The 14,185-nt window shown below is 33.8% G+C and overlaps 2 protein-coding genes across 6 annotated transcripts in view; both read right to left on the reverse strand.

Annotated features, from left to right (window-relative positions):
• Positions 1–528: 528 nt before the first annotated feature.
• Positions 529–3,512, reverse strand: LOC130678275 (uncharacterized). Its single transcript, XM_057485404.1, has 2 exons — positions 1,635–3,512; positions 529–1,229 (listed from the first exon to the last, which is right to left on the reverse strand). Exons 1-2 carry the CDS (start codon positions 3,363–3,365, stop codon positions 702–704), a joined length of 2,259 nt encoding a protein of 752 aa, XP_057341387.1. The 5' UTR covers positions 3,366–3,512; the 3' UTR covers positions 529–701.
• Positions 3,513–3,863: 351 nt separating this feature from the next.
• Positions 3,864–14,185, reverse strand: part of LOC130678274 (tight junction protein ZO-1) — a 29,173-nt gene continuing 18,851 nt past the window's right edge. For 2 of the 5 annotated variants that reach the window (XM_057485401.1, XM_057485400.1), the window contains exons 3-11: positions 12,959–14,018; positions 11,911–12,085; positions 10,234–10,446; positions 8,986–9,300; positions 8,683–8,915; positions 8,026–8,230; positions 7,041–7,429; positions 5,670–5,941; positions 3,870–5,540 (exon numbers count right to left, since the gene is read on the reverse strand). In XM_057485401.1, coding sequence (XP_057341384.1) covers positions 5,329–5,540; positions 5,670–5,941; positions 7,041–7,429; positions 8,026–8,230; positions 8,683–8,915; positions 8,986–9,300; positions 10,234–10,446; positions 11,911–12,085; positions 12,959–14,018 — 3,074 coding nt within the window. In that variant the 3' untranslated portion in view covers positions 3,870–5,328. Of the gene's footprint in view, positions 5,541–5,669; positions 5,942–7,040; positions 7,430–8,025; positions 8,231–8,682; positions 8,916–8,985; positions 9,301–10,233; positions 10,447–11,910; positions 12,086–12,958; positions 14,019–14,185 lie in introns of all 5 variants that reach the window. The other 3 variants (XM_057485399.1, XM_057485402.1, XM_057485403.1) reach the window with 3 other exon arrangements.

Below are 14,185 nucleotides of genomic sequence, written 5' to 3' on the forward strand. Positions count from 1 at the left end.
CGATAGATCGATTCGTAGTTCGATTTATTGATTCTTAGTTCGATTGATCGTTTCTTAGTTCGATTTATCGATTCTTAGTTCCATGTATCGATTCTTAGTTCGATGTATCGATTCTTCGTTCGATAGATCGATTCTTAGTTCCATTTATCGATTTCAAGTTCGATAGGTCGATTTTAAGTTCGATAGATCGATTCTTAGTTCGATGTATCGATTCTTTCAAATCGATGTATCGATTCTTTCAAATCGATGTATCGATTCCTTTAGTTCGATAAATCGATTCTTAGTTTGATGAATCGATTAAAAAAATAATATATCGATTATAAAATTAGTATATCGATTATCGAATCGATATATCAAGTATCAAATCGATATATCGAATATCAAATCGATATATCGAGTACCAAATCGATATATCGAGTATCAAATCGATATATCGAGTATCGAATCGATATATCGAGTACCAAATCGATATATCGAGTATCAAATCGATTGTTTGAGTATCGAAACGATAGATCAATATTCAAATCGAGTTTGATGATCAAATCGAGAGAGTGATTATCAAATCAAGAGATTGATTTAATAATCGATTAATCGTTTAAATACTAGTCTAAGCGGATTAATAATCGTTTGATTGATTATTCACTGGATGTATCGATTAATTATCGAATTATATCGATTTATATACATTAGGATTTGAAAATTTATTCACGATTACGTAATACAGCAACAACTAACCACAATGAACAAATTTTACCAATATATCGTTGTAAATTACAAACAATTGAAAATTCAACGGGACCAGTAACTTCTTGAATTTTAGTTGATAAAAAAAAGTTCAATAATTCTTCTTTATTGTCATAACGTAAATTAATAACACATCCGGATATATAATAAACGCGATAAAGTTGCTCCAGATAACTCGAGTCTTTTTGTTGGTCTTTGGAAGATAAGCTGAGCAAATAAGGCCGAAGAACTGACGACGCATGGCGATTAAAAATCGTGATGAATCCCATTCTACTGCGCATCTGGGACAAGTGCTCTTTCAAGTAGCTTTCGATTTCTTCACAAACTGTTTCGTCCTCTTCTGTTGGCTCGATATCGAGGCTAAGAGTCTGAGGCTCTCGTGGAGTCGCCGACGCCGCTGAACTTATCACCTGCCAGTCTTTTGTAATGTTCAGGTTGAATCGGAGGTTCGAAAGAATGTTAGTCGTCTGAAGATTTTTCCAAATCTGAAATTTCATTTTTTATATCCAAAAAAATTTTTTTTTTATTTTCAAAATTTCGCCTTTATAACAAAAACTAAACACAGGCATGTGGGTACTCATTCAAGAGGGCATTAAAAAATCTACAAAATTGAAAAAAAAAAATTTTTGAATTTTCGAAAATTTTAATTTTGAAATTTTGACTTTTTTTTGAATTCCAAATATGGGCATGTTGGTACTCATTCGAAAGGGGACAAAAAACCCGACCCAAATCCCAAAATTGCAATTTCAAAATTTTCAAAAATTAAAATTTCAAAATTTTGAGTATTTTTTCAAATTCCAAGTATAGGCTTGTTGGTACTCATTCTTCAGCAAATTACCCCCTCTACAAAAGTACCCACAGAAAAAAACCAAAATTCCAACCATACTCACCCCAGAATGATTAACCATCCTCGTGATCCTGACCAATGAGCAGCCAGTATCAGTAACTTTCCACTTTTCCCCATTCTCCGGGTCCCAGACCTCAACTTCTTTACCAACAGTGACCACAAACGCGGCCGCCTGCCTTACCTGCGATACCCCCATCGCCACGAACGCTTCTTTACCCACCCCCGCTAACAAACTCGCCATCAGTCCCGCACGACCATAGTAATCTACCTTACCGATCTTCAGTGCCTGCCTCGGCATTATCGGCCCAACTTTTACCGGCAGAGCTCTCAGTAGCATCACAATCTTCATCACCTCCTCTTCCCCTTCCCCATCCTCGTCTTCCCCCACCCCCTCAAGTCTATACGGTACCACGCACCTCTGTACAGTCTTGGCCAGGACATCAACTCTAACCTTCTCCTCCTTTCGGAAGTTCTTCTTTACCTTCAGACAGATGTAAATTCTCGTCTGACCGGTTTCCTTGTACCCGAACCTCTCCACAGGACACGTCAACCTCGACAACTTGACCCAGCGCTCAATTTCGTAGTAATTTTCATTAAACTCCATCGGTATTACAGATTCCCCGAGCCACTGGAGTCCCCACCTCGGATGCTGGTCATACAAAATTAATTTGATTCCCATTTCATCCTCAAAATCACTTGGCAGAGACAAGTTGAAGGTTTGCTGCCATATTGGGTTGCAATTGTCCGCCATTTTGGTGACTTCAATAGTCTGCCCCCACTGGACGACCAAAACGGGAGTAACACTCGAGTTTTCTTCTCGAATCGGAACTTGAACGGCTCGAAGGACCGTCAGAGCGACCACTTCGTTCTTCTCGATCATTATCTGGCCCTCGGACTTGGCCGCCATTTTGAATGGCCTCAGAGGTCTCGCGGCTTCGAACCATCCGTTGAATGTTATGTCTCTCAGAGAAAATGTCGCCGGTTCATTGATCACATTAACGATCTGCTCAACCGCGAGCTTCTGTCTCGACCTGACGGCAGATGGCGCAGCGATCTGCAGCGCTGGGTCTATGAGACAAAATGGCGGCGGCTTCGCGGGTTTTGATGATTTTTTTGAATAATTATGAGGGTCGTTGGGGTCCATTGTGAATTTTAGGCTTCCTGAAGATTTTTGAGGCTCGGGAAAATTTTTTTTCAGGCTGACGAGTACCAAACACTGACCGGAAGTGAGAGGAGAGGGGAGAGAAAAGTCGATTGTTACTATATGATTTTTTACGCAACGATTTGGAAGTGGGAGAGGTAAAATTGAGCTTGAGGTAGCGGAGGTCAATTTTAACGTCAAGTTGAAATCTCTTTTTATCAAAAGCTTGCAAAGTTTATTTGCAAATGGCGGCGATATTTTGCAGACTGTCGTCGAATGGTACAACAGAGAAATTGAGGTTATGAGACTGGGGTCAGATATTTTTAACTCCTGGATCGAGAACTCGAGGACCCGGGACTGAGACTCCGGGGAATTTGAGGTTATGATTTTTCGATGGCTGTCTAGTTGGTAGGGTTTTACTATTTTTGTGGTCAGCGGACCGGAAACTGAGACGTAGAGACCGTCCTCGGAAAGTTTTGACTCATTGGAGGTTACTTTTGGGTGAGAGGTCACTTGAATCACTGATTCCGTAGGTGGCGCCACTAGTCGAGCGCGGGAGTATCGGAAACTGAGTCGACGGTCATCAGATCGATTAATCGGCGACCCGAGAATAAAGTCGATATATTTCGACATTTTTACGCCCAATTACAAAATTCCAAATTTTTTTTTACTTTTGGCGCGAAATTTGAATTTTTAAATTTTCGATAATTAATTCTCGTAATTAATTAATGAATTTAACAAAATAATTAAAGTTTCTCAGTCAAAAAATTATTAATTATCAAGTTGACACTCAAAAAAAATTACAAAATGGCAACAAAATTTTTTTTAATTTTTGGCGCGAAATTCAAATTTTTAAAATTAATTAAATGATAAAACAAAACAATTAGAGTTTTTCTTAACAAAAAATTAGAGAATTCGTGCACTAAAACTCAGAACATGACAACAAAAATTGTGTGTCAGTGTTGTGACTCAGTTGCCATGGCGACGCACACGGCGTCACACATGAGCGCGTAAGTAGAAATGATTTAAAAAAAAGAAAAAAAAATTTATTTTACATATTTATTTAATAAAACAGATCATTTGTTTGATATTTAATAATTATATATAAATTTGTTTAATTATTCTTAATTAATAATTAATATTAATGAGATTATTATGCAATTATTGTAATTAATAATTATGTGCGAGCAAGTATTCTTTGAATGTTTAAAAATGCATTAAAAAAAAATTTTTTTTAATTTTATTTGTTTAAAAAATTCATTATTATTATTAATTAATCAATTTTTAAATATTGATTAGTCAGATCATTTGGTATTTCAGCCTTGCTCTCCTTGTACCAGATAAATGCATTTTTATTATTTATTATTAATATTGATTATAATATATACATTAATATATATTTATTAAATATGTATAATTATTATATTTATTATTTAGATATTTATTTACTCTCACAGAGAATAAATACTTTTAATAATTATGTATTTTTAGTATACTTTTTATACGGTACCATGGCACCATCACATTTTATTAATTATGCCTAATTAATTTTATTAAAATTCAATTTTTTTTTAAATTTTATGTCCTATGTTGCAGAGCATGCGATGACGAGTAAAACGAGTACCCACATCGATATATTTTGAGTCACTTGAAAACATATATTTTAATTACGCATGTAATTAATTATTAATTACCGAATTCATAAGAGTATGAAACTTGGGGTTGTTGGTACTCATTTTACTCAGAATTAAGTCTACTATTCAACTGCACTATTCATTTTTTGATAAAATTTTTTTTGTATCAATAAAAATTCAAAACAATTTTTTTTTTAAATCAATTATTCGCTTAGATAGAGCATGCGACGACGAGTAAAATGAGTACCCACATCATAATATTCTGAGCTGGTTAAAAATTGCAATTGTTATTAACAATTTAATTAATTGTTTAATTACCAAATTATTGATAATTTTAAAAGTAGGCTTGTTGGTACTCATTTTACTCGGAATTAAGTCTACCATTCAACTGCACTATTCATTTTTTGATAAAATTTTTTTTGTATCAATGAAAATTCGAAAACTTTTTTTTTTTTCAAAACAATAACTTTCTTAGATAGAGCAGGCGACGACGAGTAAAATGAGTACCCACATCATAATATTCTGTGCTGGTTAAAAATTGCAATTGTTATTAACAATTTAATTAATTGTTTAATTACCAAATTATTGATATTTTAAAAAATAGGCTTGTGGGTACTCATTGTACTCGGAATATTGTCAACTGTCCCACTACAGTATTCATTTTTCCATAAAAATTTTTTTTTGAATGATCAAAAATTAAAAATTTGTTTTTTTCAAAATTAATAATTTCCTAACTTAAAGCATGCGACGGCAAGTAAAATGAGTACCCACATCACTATATTTAACTCCACTACAAAATATAAATTATCAATTAATCAAATTAACCATTAAAAGACCAATTAATCACTATTTCAAATTATAGTCTTGTGGGTACTCATTTTTTTCGCAATTTGATTGTCTTTCCACTTATCGAACTCATTAATAAAAAAAATAAAAAATAAAAGTAAAAAATGAGGAATTAATTAAAAGTGATCTAATTTAACATAAATATATTCACCACAAGCCTCTGGTATTTTAATATCCGACCAACTGTTATCCAAATCTTCATTATTTGCCGTCTTTAATATTAATTTATGTTGCGGAGTTCCATTATGAGGAATACGTAATTCTATTGGTTTATTAAATTTAATCCCACGTGGTCCACATTCAATTAATGGACTCATTAATGACTCACCTAAAACAAACATTTATTACTTTTAACCATTAATCAATTGCCTATTAATTAAATATGTAAATCATGCATTGATAATATTAATTAATCAATTTTTTTTCCCGCCACCGATTAATTAAAAATAATTCTCACCCTTATTAACCGGCGGTGAAATAGATCCACGTTGTTTTATATTTATGTCAATGTCAGTGTCAATATTATCGTAATCATAATAAATATCATTGTTATTAATATTATTATTATTATTAGTATTAATAGTATTAATAGGCGGTACAACGGCAAAATAAATTTCTTGATGATTACTAGATGAAATGGCACCAGGAGGTATTGTCATTACAACATCTCCTGGTCCACGTAAAATACCTCCCTCGTTATTAAATAATCCCTTTGTAATTCCAGATGTCCTATTAATCACCACCACCGTTAATATATCGGTTAATTAATTTATTAATTAATTAATTAGAGATCGCTAATTTATGACGTCACAATTGTAACCTCATTTTTTCACTCCGTAATTGGGGGAGAGACAAAAAATTTTATTAATTTTCACGGTAATTTTTTGTTTGAATTTTAATTACGTCGTAATTAGTGGCGGGAAATGAACTTAATCGTAGCTCATTTTAACGGGAATTTGATAAGGAATTTAAAAAAAAATATTGCGTTCCTTAATATTGATAAGGGAGGGAGTTATGAATTTTTAAAGCCGATTACTTTTGATGGGAATTTATTTCAAATTTATTTGGGGCCGCTTTAAAAATTATTAGGGCCCAGGGATTGGGAGATTAAGGACTGAAATTTTATTTTTAGAATTCTGTATTCAAAGAGCTTCAAGATGACCTAATAAAGGTCACTTTGGTGAATAATTATCCGGTAATTAAATTTAATTAAGTAAAGAAAAAGTTTATGAATTTTTGCCATAAGTGAAATTTTTTAAATAAATTTTAATTACTCAGTAATTATTGCTCGGAAATTAACTTTGTTATGGGTCGTTTTGAAGGGAATTTTATGAGGAATTTAAAAAAAAAATTGCGTTTCTTAATATTGATAAGGGAGGGAGTTATGAATTTTTTAAACCGATTACTTTTGATAGGAATGAATTTTTTTAGGGTTCCTTGGATTTTTTTAATTAATTCTAGGGGGTGGAAAGAAATTATTGTATGGATGGGATGTTTATTTGAAAGCTGGTTCTATTGCGCGAATTTTGAGCCCTTGGGGAAGGTCGTAGGACAATTAGGTCAGAAGTTATGGCCGATTAATCATCGGATTAATGAAAGCTGAGAATTGGCGGCGAGATGATTAACGCTGAAGGATCTCGGGAACTAAACAAGCCAGAGACTTCTGGTTGGGCTCAAAAAATTCGTTATTGGGGTATCTAGAGCCTTAGGCTAGTGATTTGTGAAAATAAAAATGCAGAAGATTTTTTTCGGGGGATCAAAGTCGAAAAAATTTATGAGTCAAAATTAGCGATCTTGGAAATTATTAAAAAAATGATTGTTAATTTACCTGACGTTATGATGAATCGGAGGCTTACGATAGAGTTCAAAAGCGCTACCTCGTTGCTCCCGACTGCCCGCGAGGTCTAAACCGCTGGGCTCGCGGTTATGCCCGCCGCCATTGTGGGCCGAGTGGTTGCCATGGCCGTTGACATTAGCGGCGTTATTGTTGTTGTTAATATTAGATCTACTGTGGCCGTGATTAAGAGTCAGCTGGCCCGCGCTGTTACTGTGCGCGTGGCTGGCAACCGGTGGATTTGAGTGCGAGTGCGAGTGACTCAAACTGTGAGAGTGATTGTGATTGTTGGTGTTTATTAAAAAATTACCATCTTGCCCGCGATTGGGAGGGGGTATGTTGTAATAGTACTGACCGCTATTACGGTGATTTGTGTTTTCAATCTGAAAATTTTTTTATTTGTTAAATTTATTACACTATCGTAATCTCGATATGGAGACGCGTAAAATGAGTACCCACATGCCAATGTTTAAAAAAAAATTATTCCGACATTTTAACCAACAATTATTTTTAAAAAATGATATTTATTGACTTTGATGAGAGAAATTTATTTTTTGGATGAAATGACTTCGATATTTAGAGAGTGAGTGCAATTCCGCATAAAATGAGTACCAACAAGCCTATATTTGGTTAAGTCGATAATTAATTAATTTAATTGTTAATTACAACAATTAAAAAATTGTCAAATTTGTAACAAAAAAAAAAATATTGTTGTGGGTACTCATTTTACTCGGAACAAAGTCCTTGTCAACATGCAACCATTTAATTTAAAAAAAAATTAATTTTGTAATTGCAAGTACGCTAATTACAGGCAATTATTTTTGAAATTTAAATATATTGATGTGGGTACTCAAACTACGGGAAATCGGATCAGGAATTTGGGGATCATATTCTTTTTTTTATCAAAAATTTTTGGAACTCGATATATAAAAAATTGTTAGTCGGAAGTTAGAAAAAAAATTTAAAAAAGCTTACTTACGCCATTATGAACGTGCGAGGGTGTCAGTGAGTAATTTTTAGCATGTTGATATAAATTAGCAGGATTATTATCATCTTGAACGGAATTTTGAACTGGAGGCCGATAATTTTTCGGTTTTGGCGGCGGTACCGGTTTATATGTACCAGTGTTATTATTGTTACCAGATTTCGAAGGTGTAGTTGGTATCACTTTATGTTCCGGTCGACTGTAAAAAATTTTTTTTAATTATAAATTAATTTTATTTTTACTACTGAGTCACTTTCTTTAAGAATTCTTATTTTTACTCAAATTAATTACTAATTACTGCTTAAAAAGCCTTTAATTATGAGTCATTTTGCAGCTCCTTCAACACAGAATTTGAAAAAAAATATTTCAGTCCTCAATCGCCCAATCCCTGGGCCCTAATAATTTTTAACGCGGACCCAAAATAAATTCCCATCAAAAGTAATCGGCTTTAAAAATTTATAACTCCTCCGCTTATAAATATTAAGGGACGCAATATTTTTTTTCAAATTCCTCATTAAATTCCCTTTAAAATGACCTATAATTAACCCTAGTTTATTTAACGCATTAATTAATTACCGAGAGAAGAGACTTGACCTCAAATAAAATTTGAAAAAATAAAAATTTTAAATTAATTAAAATTAATTAAATTACCTGTACTTAGCGTAATCACCGCGATTTTCTTGATTAGCTGGTATTGGTTGAGCAGTCGAGCGAGTAAATCGATAAGGATCATGTGCTCTTTGCGGAATGTTACCGGTTTTTAAATCGTCCGGGACATTGGGACCTAATCGACCAGTTGACGTGTTCAAATTACCCCCTACATTATAAACTTGGTTACCGTTGGTATTGTATGAGTCATATGATGACATACTGTCATAACTACCCTGTAAAAAAAAAATCAAATTTTATTTTACAATTTTTCTTTTTTTTTTTTAATTTTTTTTTTTAACTTACGGCAACTGGTTTGGGCTGAGAACGTTCTAGAGAAGAAGTTGTGTTGGCACGATGTGGAGTAGCGTTAATATAATTACGCATGTCGAGTACTGAGTCAGTTTTGTTGGCGAGACGGTCGACTGCTGTGCGACCAAGAGTTCCGCGGCCGACAGGTTTTGCATTTCTGTCGACTCGTGGCGGCAGATCTGGCGGTCCGTGATGAGGTGAACGTGCTGAGGGTACTCCTGGTGTATAAGATGGCAAGCTTGGCTGGTCAGATGAAGTAGAGAATCCGTACTTGGTATCGGGAACCGTACGTTTGTGTTGCTCGAATGCCTGAGGAGATTTAGAGGCAAATTAGTCGTGGCATTTAATTCGGGAGGTGATTTCCGTTAGTTTAAGTACCCACATCAATAGGTTTGGGTTACAAAAAAAATGAAGGGTAATTTGGTTCATTTTTATTTTGGATGCGAATTGTTTGATTTTTTTTTCAAAATTGACCGGTGGGTGTTATAGAAAATTAAGTGACGAGTAAAATGAGTACCCACATCGATATTTTTTGAGTGAGTTCATTGATTAGCAAAATAATTAATTTAATTAATTAATTAACAACTTCAATTAAACCTAGTCATGTGGGTACTCGTTTTACTGGGAATCGTGTCTGCTTTACAGAAATCATATTGATTTCGTCAAAAAAAAATTTTAGCCCAAAAAAATTTTCCAAAATTATTATCTTTGAACCAAAATTAATTTTTTCAAAAATAAGTTTCGGATCCTTGTAGAGAATGCCATTTCCAGTAAAATGAGTACCCACATCATTATATTCAGATAAATTACCAAATTATTAATATTAATCACCCCCCAATTAATTAATTAACCACCTCACCAAAACATAGTCATGTGGGTACTCGTTTTACTGGGAATCGTGTCTGCTTGACAGAAATCATAATGATTTTGTCAAAAAAAAATTTCAAACCCAAAAAAATTTTCTAAAATTATTGTTCTCGAACCAAAATTGATTTTTCTCAAAAATAAGTTTTGAATCCTTGTAGAGAATGCGATTTCTAGTAAAATGAGTACCCACATCACTATATTTAGATAAATTACCAAATCATTAATATTAATTACCCCCCAATTAATTAATTAACTACCTCACCAAAACATAGTCATGTGGGTACTTATTTAACGCGTCATCACCTCAAGATCTTTCTCCTCATAGTCTTTTTGTCCCAAAAAATAGTCCTTGTTAAAAAAAATAAAAAAACATACCTGGTAACTGCTAGTATACGGCGGGGGCGCAGCGGTGTCGTCTTGAGTAGCAATACTTGGATCAGAACTACTCTTAAGACGTGTCGGTGGACCGAGTGGACCAGACAACATCGGAACATTTGTATTTAATTCCAAATCACTTTCCGGAGAGGAAGCGTAGGAGAGGCGAGATGTCATCGGGAATAGGAAATCGTCTGAGAGTGCTTCTTCCGGCTACAATTGACGTCAAATTTATTGTAATCATTACTATCACTATCAATATTAATATTAATACTAATTAATTAATTAACAAACAAACAAAACTTTTTTTTTCTAAAACAAAAATGAATTTTTAGATGAAAATTATATTTAATTTATTAATCATGCGAACATGCAGTGAAAATGAGATGAGTGATTAATAGATAGATATATATTTATATATATAAAGTATTAAATGTAGCCGAAAAATTGTTCAATCACACTCTGGTTGGGTTGCGCAGAAAATAATTGAGGAGTTGGCGGTCGCGGAGGTCCCAAAAAATTAATATTTATGTTGTTATTATTATTATCATAATTATTATTATTTAAATAAGTATCATTTATGTTAATAAAGTTGTTATTACTTGGATAATAAGGGTCGTATGGATTGAAAAAGGAATGATAAGGAGGCAGATAGAGATCCGACACCATTTCTACCGGCTACAACAATTAAATCCCATTAGTTATTTATTTTTGTAGTGTTTATTATCAAATGAACTGAAGGTCATTGTAGGTCATTTCAAAGGGAATTTAATGAGGAATTTAAAAAAAAATATTGCGTTCCTTAATATTGATAAGGGAGGGAGTTATGAATTTTTAAAGCTGATTACTTTTGATGGGAATTTATTTCAAATTTATTTGGGGCCGCTTTGAAAATTATTAGGGCCCAGGAATTGGGAGATTAAGGACTGGAATATTTTTTTTAGTATTCTGTATTTAAAGAGCTTCAAAATGACCTATGATAAAGGTCACTTCGGTGGATAATTACTCGGTAATTAAATTTAATTAAGTAAAGAAAAAGTTTATGAATTTTTACCATAAGTGAAATTTTTTTAATTAATTTCAATTACTCAGTAATTATTGCTAGGAAATAAACTTTGTTATGGGTCATTTTGAAGGGAATTTTATGGGGAATTTAAAAAAAAATATGGCGTTTCTTAATATTGATAAGGGAGGGAGTTATGAATTTTTAAAGCTGATTACTTTTGATGGGAATTTGTTTCAAATTTATTTGGGGCCGCTTTAAAAATTATTAGGACCTAGGGATTGGAAGATTAAGAAGTGAAATATTTTTTTTTGAATTCTAGGTTTAAAAAGCTTTGAAATGATGTATAATAAGAGTCAGTTCGTGTGATAATTTTTTAAGAAATTTGAATTTTTTGAAAATTTGAAGAAGTTTATTTTTTGTGTGCAAAGATTTTTTAATTTAACTCAGTAATTATGGGAGTAATTAGACTTCATTAGAGGGGCTAATTTTTTGAGAGGATTCTCTGATAAAAGAGCTTTAGAATTATCTATAATTGAAGGTCTATCGGTCTATAATTACTGAGTGTAAATTTATTGAGAGAAACGTTGCAAGAAAATTAAAAGATTGCAGAAGAATTTTCTTTACAGAACTACAGAAAAAAAGTAATTATGCAATTATGTAATTAGACATACCTTGGTTTGACTCATCCATAGAGGACCTTGTTGTTGACGGTCAATCAACTCCCGTAATTTTCTATACCAGGCTTCTGGAGTCGTCAGCGTTATGACGGCGCTAAAAATGTGGCCCCAAATTTTGTCTAATTTCTGACACTGCTCTAATAATTTTTTTGAACTTTTATGCGCTGACCTAAAAAAAAAAAAAAAATTATTTATTGATTGTAATTTTTAAAAAAATCGATAATCGATTTTTTAATAAATCGATAAATCGAATTCGTCAGTATCGATATATTGTAAAAATTCGATATATCGATTTTTTTTTTACTAACCGATACTTTATTGTTCGATACATCGATTTAGTAACTAATCGATCTTTTAAAATTCGGCCTATCGTTTTTAGTAACTAATCGATTTTTCCAAATCCGATATATCGATTCTGTCAACTATTAAATTTTTCAAATTTCAATACATCGATTTTTCTAAATTCGATACATCGATACTGTCAATTAATCGATCTTCAAAAATTCGATTTTTCAAAATTCAATAAATCGATTTTATCAATTAATCGAACTTCAAAAATGCGATATATCGATTTATTAACTAATCACTTTTTCTATATCCGATATATAGATACTGTCAACCAATCGATCTTCAAAAATTCGATACATCGATTCTGTCAACTATTCGATTTTTCAAAATTCAATATATTGATTTTCTCAATTAATCGAACCTCAGAAATTCGATGTATCGATTTATTAACTAATCGATTTTTCTAAATTCGATATATCGATTCTGTCAACCAATCGATCCTCAAAAATTCGATATATCGATTCTGTCAACAATTCGATTTTTCAAAATTCAATATATCGATTTTCTCAATTAATCGAACTTTAGAATTGCGATATATCGATTGATTGACTAATTGATTTTTCAAAATTCGATCTATCGATTTTTATTTTACTAATCATTTTCCAAAAATTAAAATTATCGATTTTAAATTCTTAGTATCGATATATCGATTTTCTAAAAATTCGATATATCGATTAGAAAAAAAAATACATACTTGGGAATCCCTGCTCTCATTTCTTTGATAACTTGTTTGTTTTCCGCCTTCAAAAAAATAACAATCGGATAGAACTGCGCGTAATTCAATCTGTCAACTGCATTGGGCGTAATGTCAAGCAGCGCATGTTTTCCTCGCTCCATGACTTCTCTGATCGCACTTAATCTGATAATCCCATTAGTTTTTCCTCCCTTTCCACTGGTCGAGTCGTCCAGCTGACTCTCCATCTGCGGGGACGTGAATTTGTCCGGAAAATCTTTGAGTAATTTTTCCCTCGCGAGGTCCGCGACCGGTCCAAAAAGTACCACCGGCCTGATGAACCCCGGGTGTCTCAGAACGACTCGCTCGTACGCGGGAAATTTGCTTATGCTGTCCGCGAAGACGACGTCGTCCCAGTGATCGCGACCCAAGGACTTGGATCTTCTATGGCTGCCGCGTCTTCGCCTGAAGAAGCTTCCGCGGCTCTCGCTGCTGGTGCTGAGCTCTTTTTTGGTCGCGTTGAATTGCGCGGTTGCGAGTTCCTCAGCCCGGGCTTTGTTAGGAATAATTCCTTTCTGTACTTCCTGATTATTGCGCCCGATCCTGAAGACTTGCCAGGCACCGACTACTCCATTATGGAGAGTATCGATCACGTGGAAGACGTCCCCGCTGCGGAAACTCATCTCACCCTTGTCAGGTTGCTCGTAATGAAAATGCGTTTTGATGTGAAACGAATCCCCGCGACCTGAGGCCACTATTTGGTCGTACTCTTGGCGACGATGTTGGACGATCAGGTCGATCTGCTCCTGGAGACTCAGCAAAAAAAGAACTGCTTCCTCTCGAGTGACACCTTTCATGTCCATGTCGTTGACTTTCAGTATTTTGTCACCTGGCTGAAGACCTTGCAGTGAAGCTGGTGATCCAGGTTGAACTGCGGTCACAAAGACTCCGGTCTCGTTGCCTCCGGTCAGACGCACGCCCACGGATCCTTCTTTTTGAAAAGTTATAAACCGCGGGTCGGGTACTGGCTGCTTAGAACGAGCCTCTTCTTCGTAGAGTTGACGCCGCGATGAATAATAGTCTAAAAAAAAATAATCTTGTGGTGATTTCTTGTGATTTTGGACCCAGGGATTTTTTAAAAAATATATGAGTATCATTTTTGAAAAGCTGAAAAAATTTCCTGAAAAATGAGTACCAACAACCCTAAGTTCTAACAATTAGTTCATACCCCGATTTTACTGGGGGGTA

This window comes from Microplitis mediator, chromosome 1 (genome assembly GCF_029852145.1).
Source record: "Microplitis mediator isolate UGA2020A chromosome 1, iyMicMedi2.1, whole genome shotgun sequence".
NCBI classification, from domain to species: domain Eukaryota; kingdom Metazoa; phylum Arthropoda; class Insecta; order Hymenoptera; family Braconidae; genus Microplitis; species Microplitis mediator.

Coding starts and splice junctions, on each gene's coding strand:
- LOC130678275 (XM_057485404.1), bottom strand. CDS start 3,365: ATGTCGAAATATATCGACTTTATTCTCGGGTCGCCGATTAATCGATCT. Junction 1,230..1,634: donor GGATGGTTAATCATTCTGGG/GTGAGTATGGTT, acceptor ATGAAATTTCAG/ATTTGGAAAAATCTTCAGAC.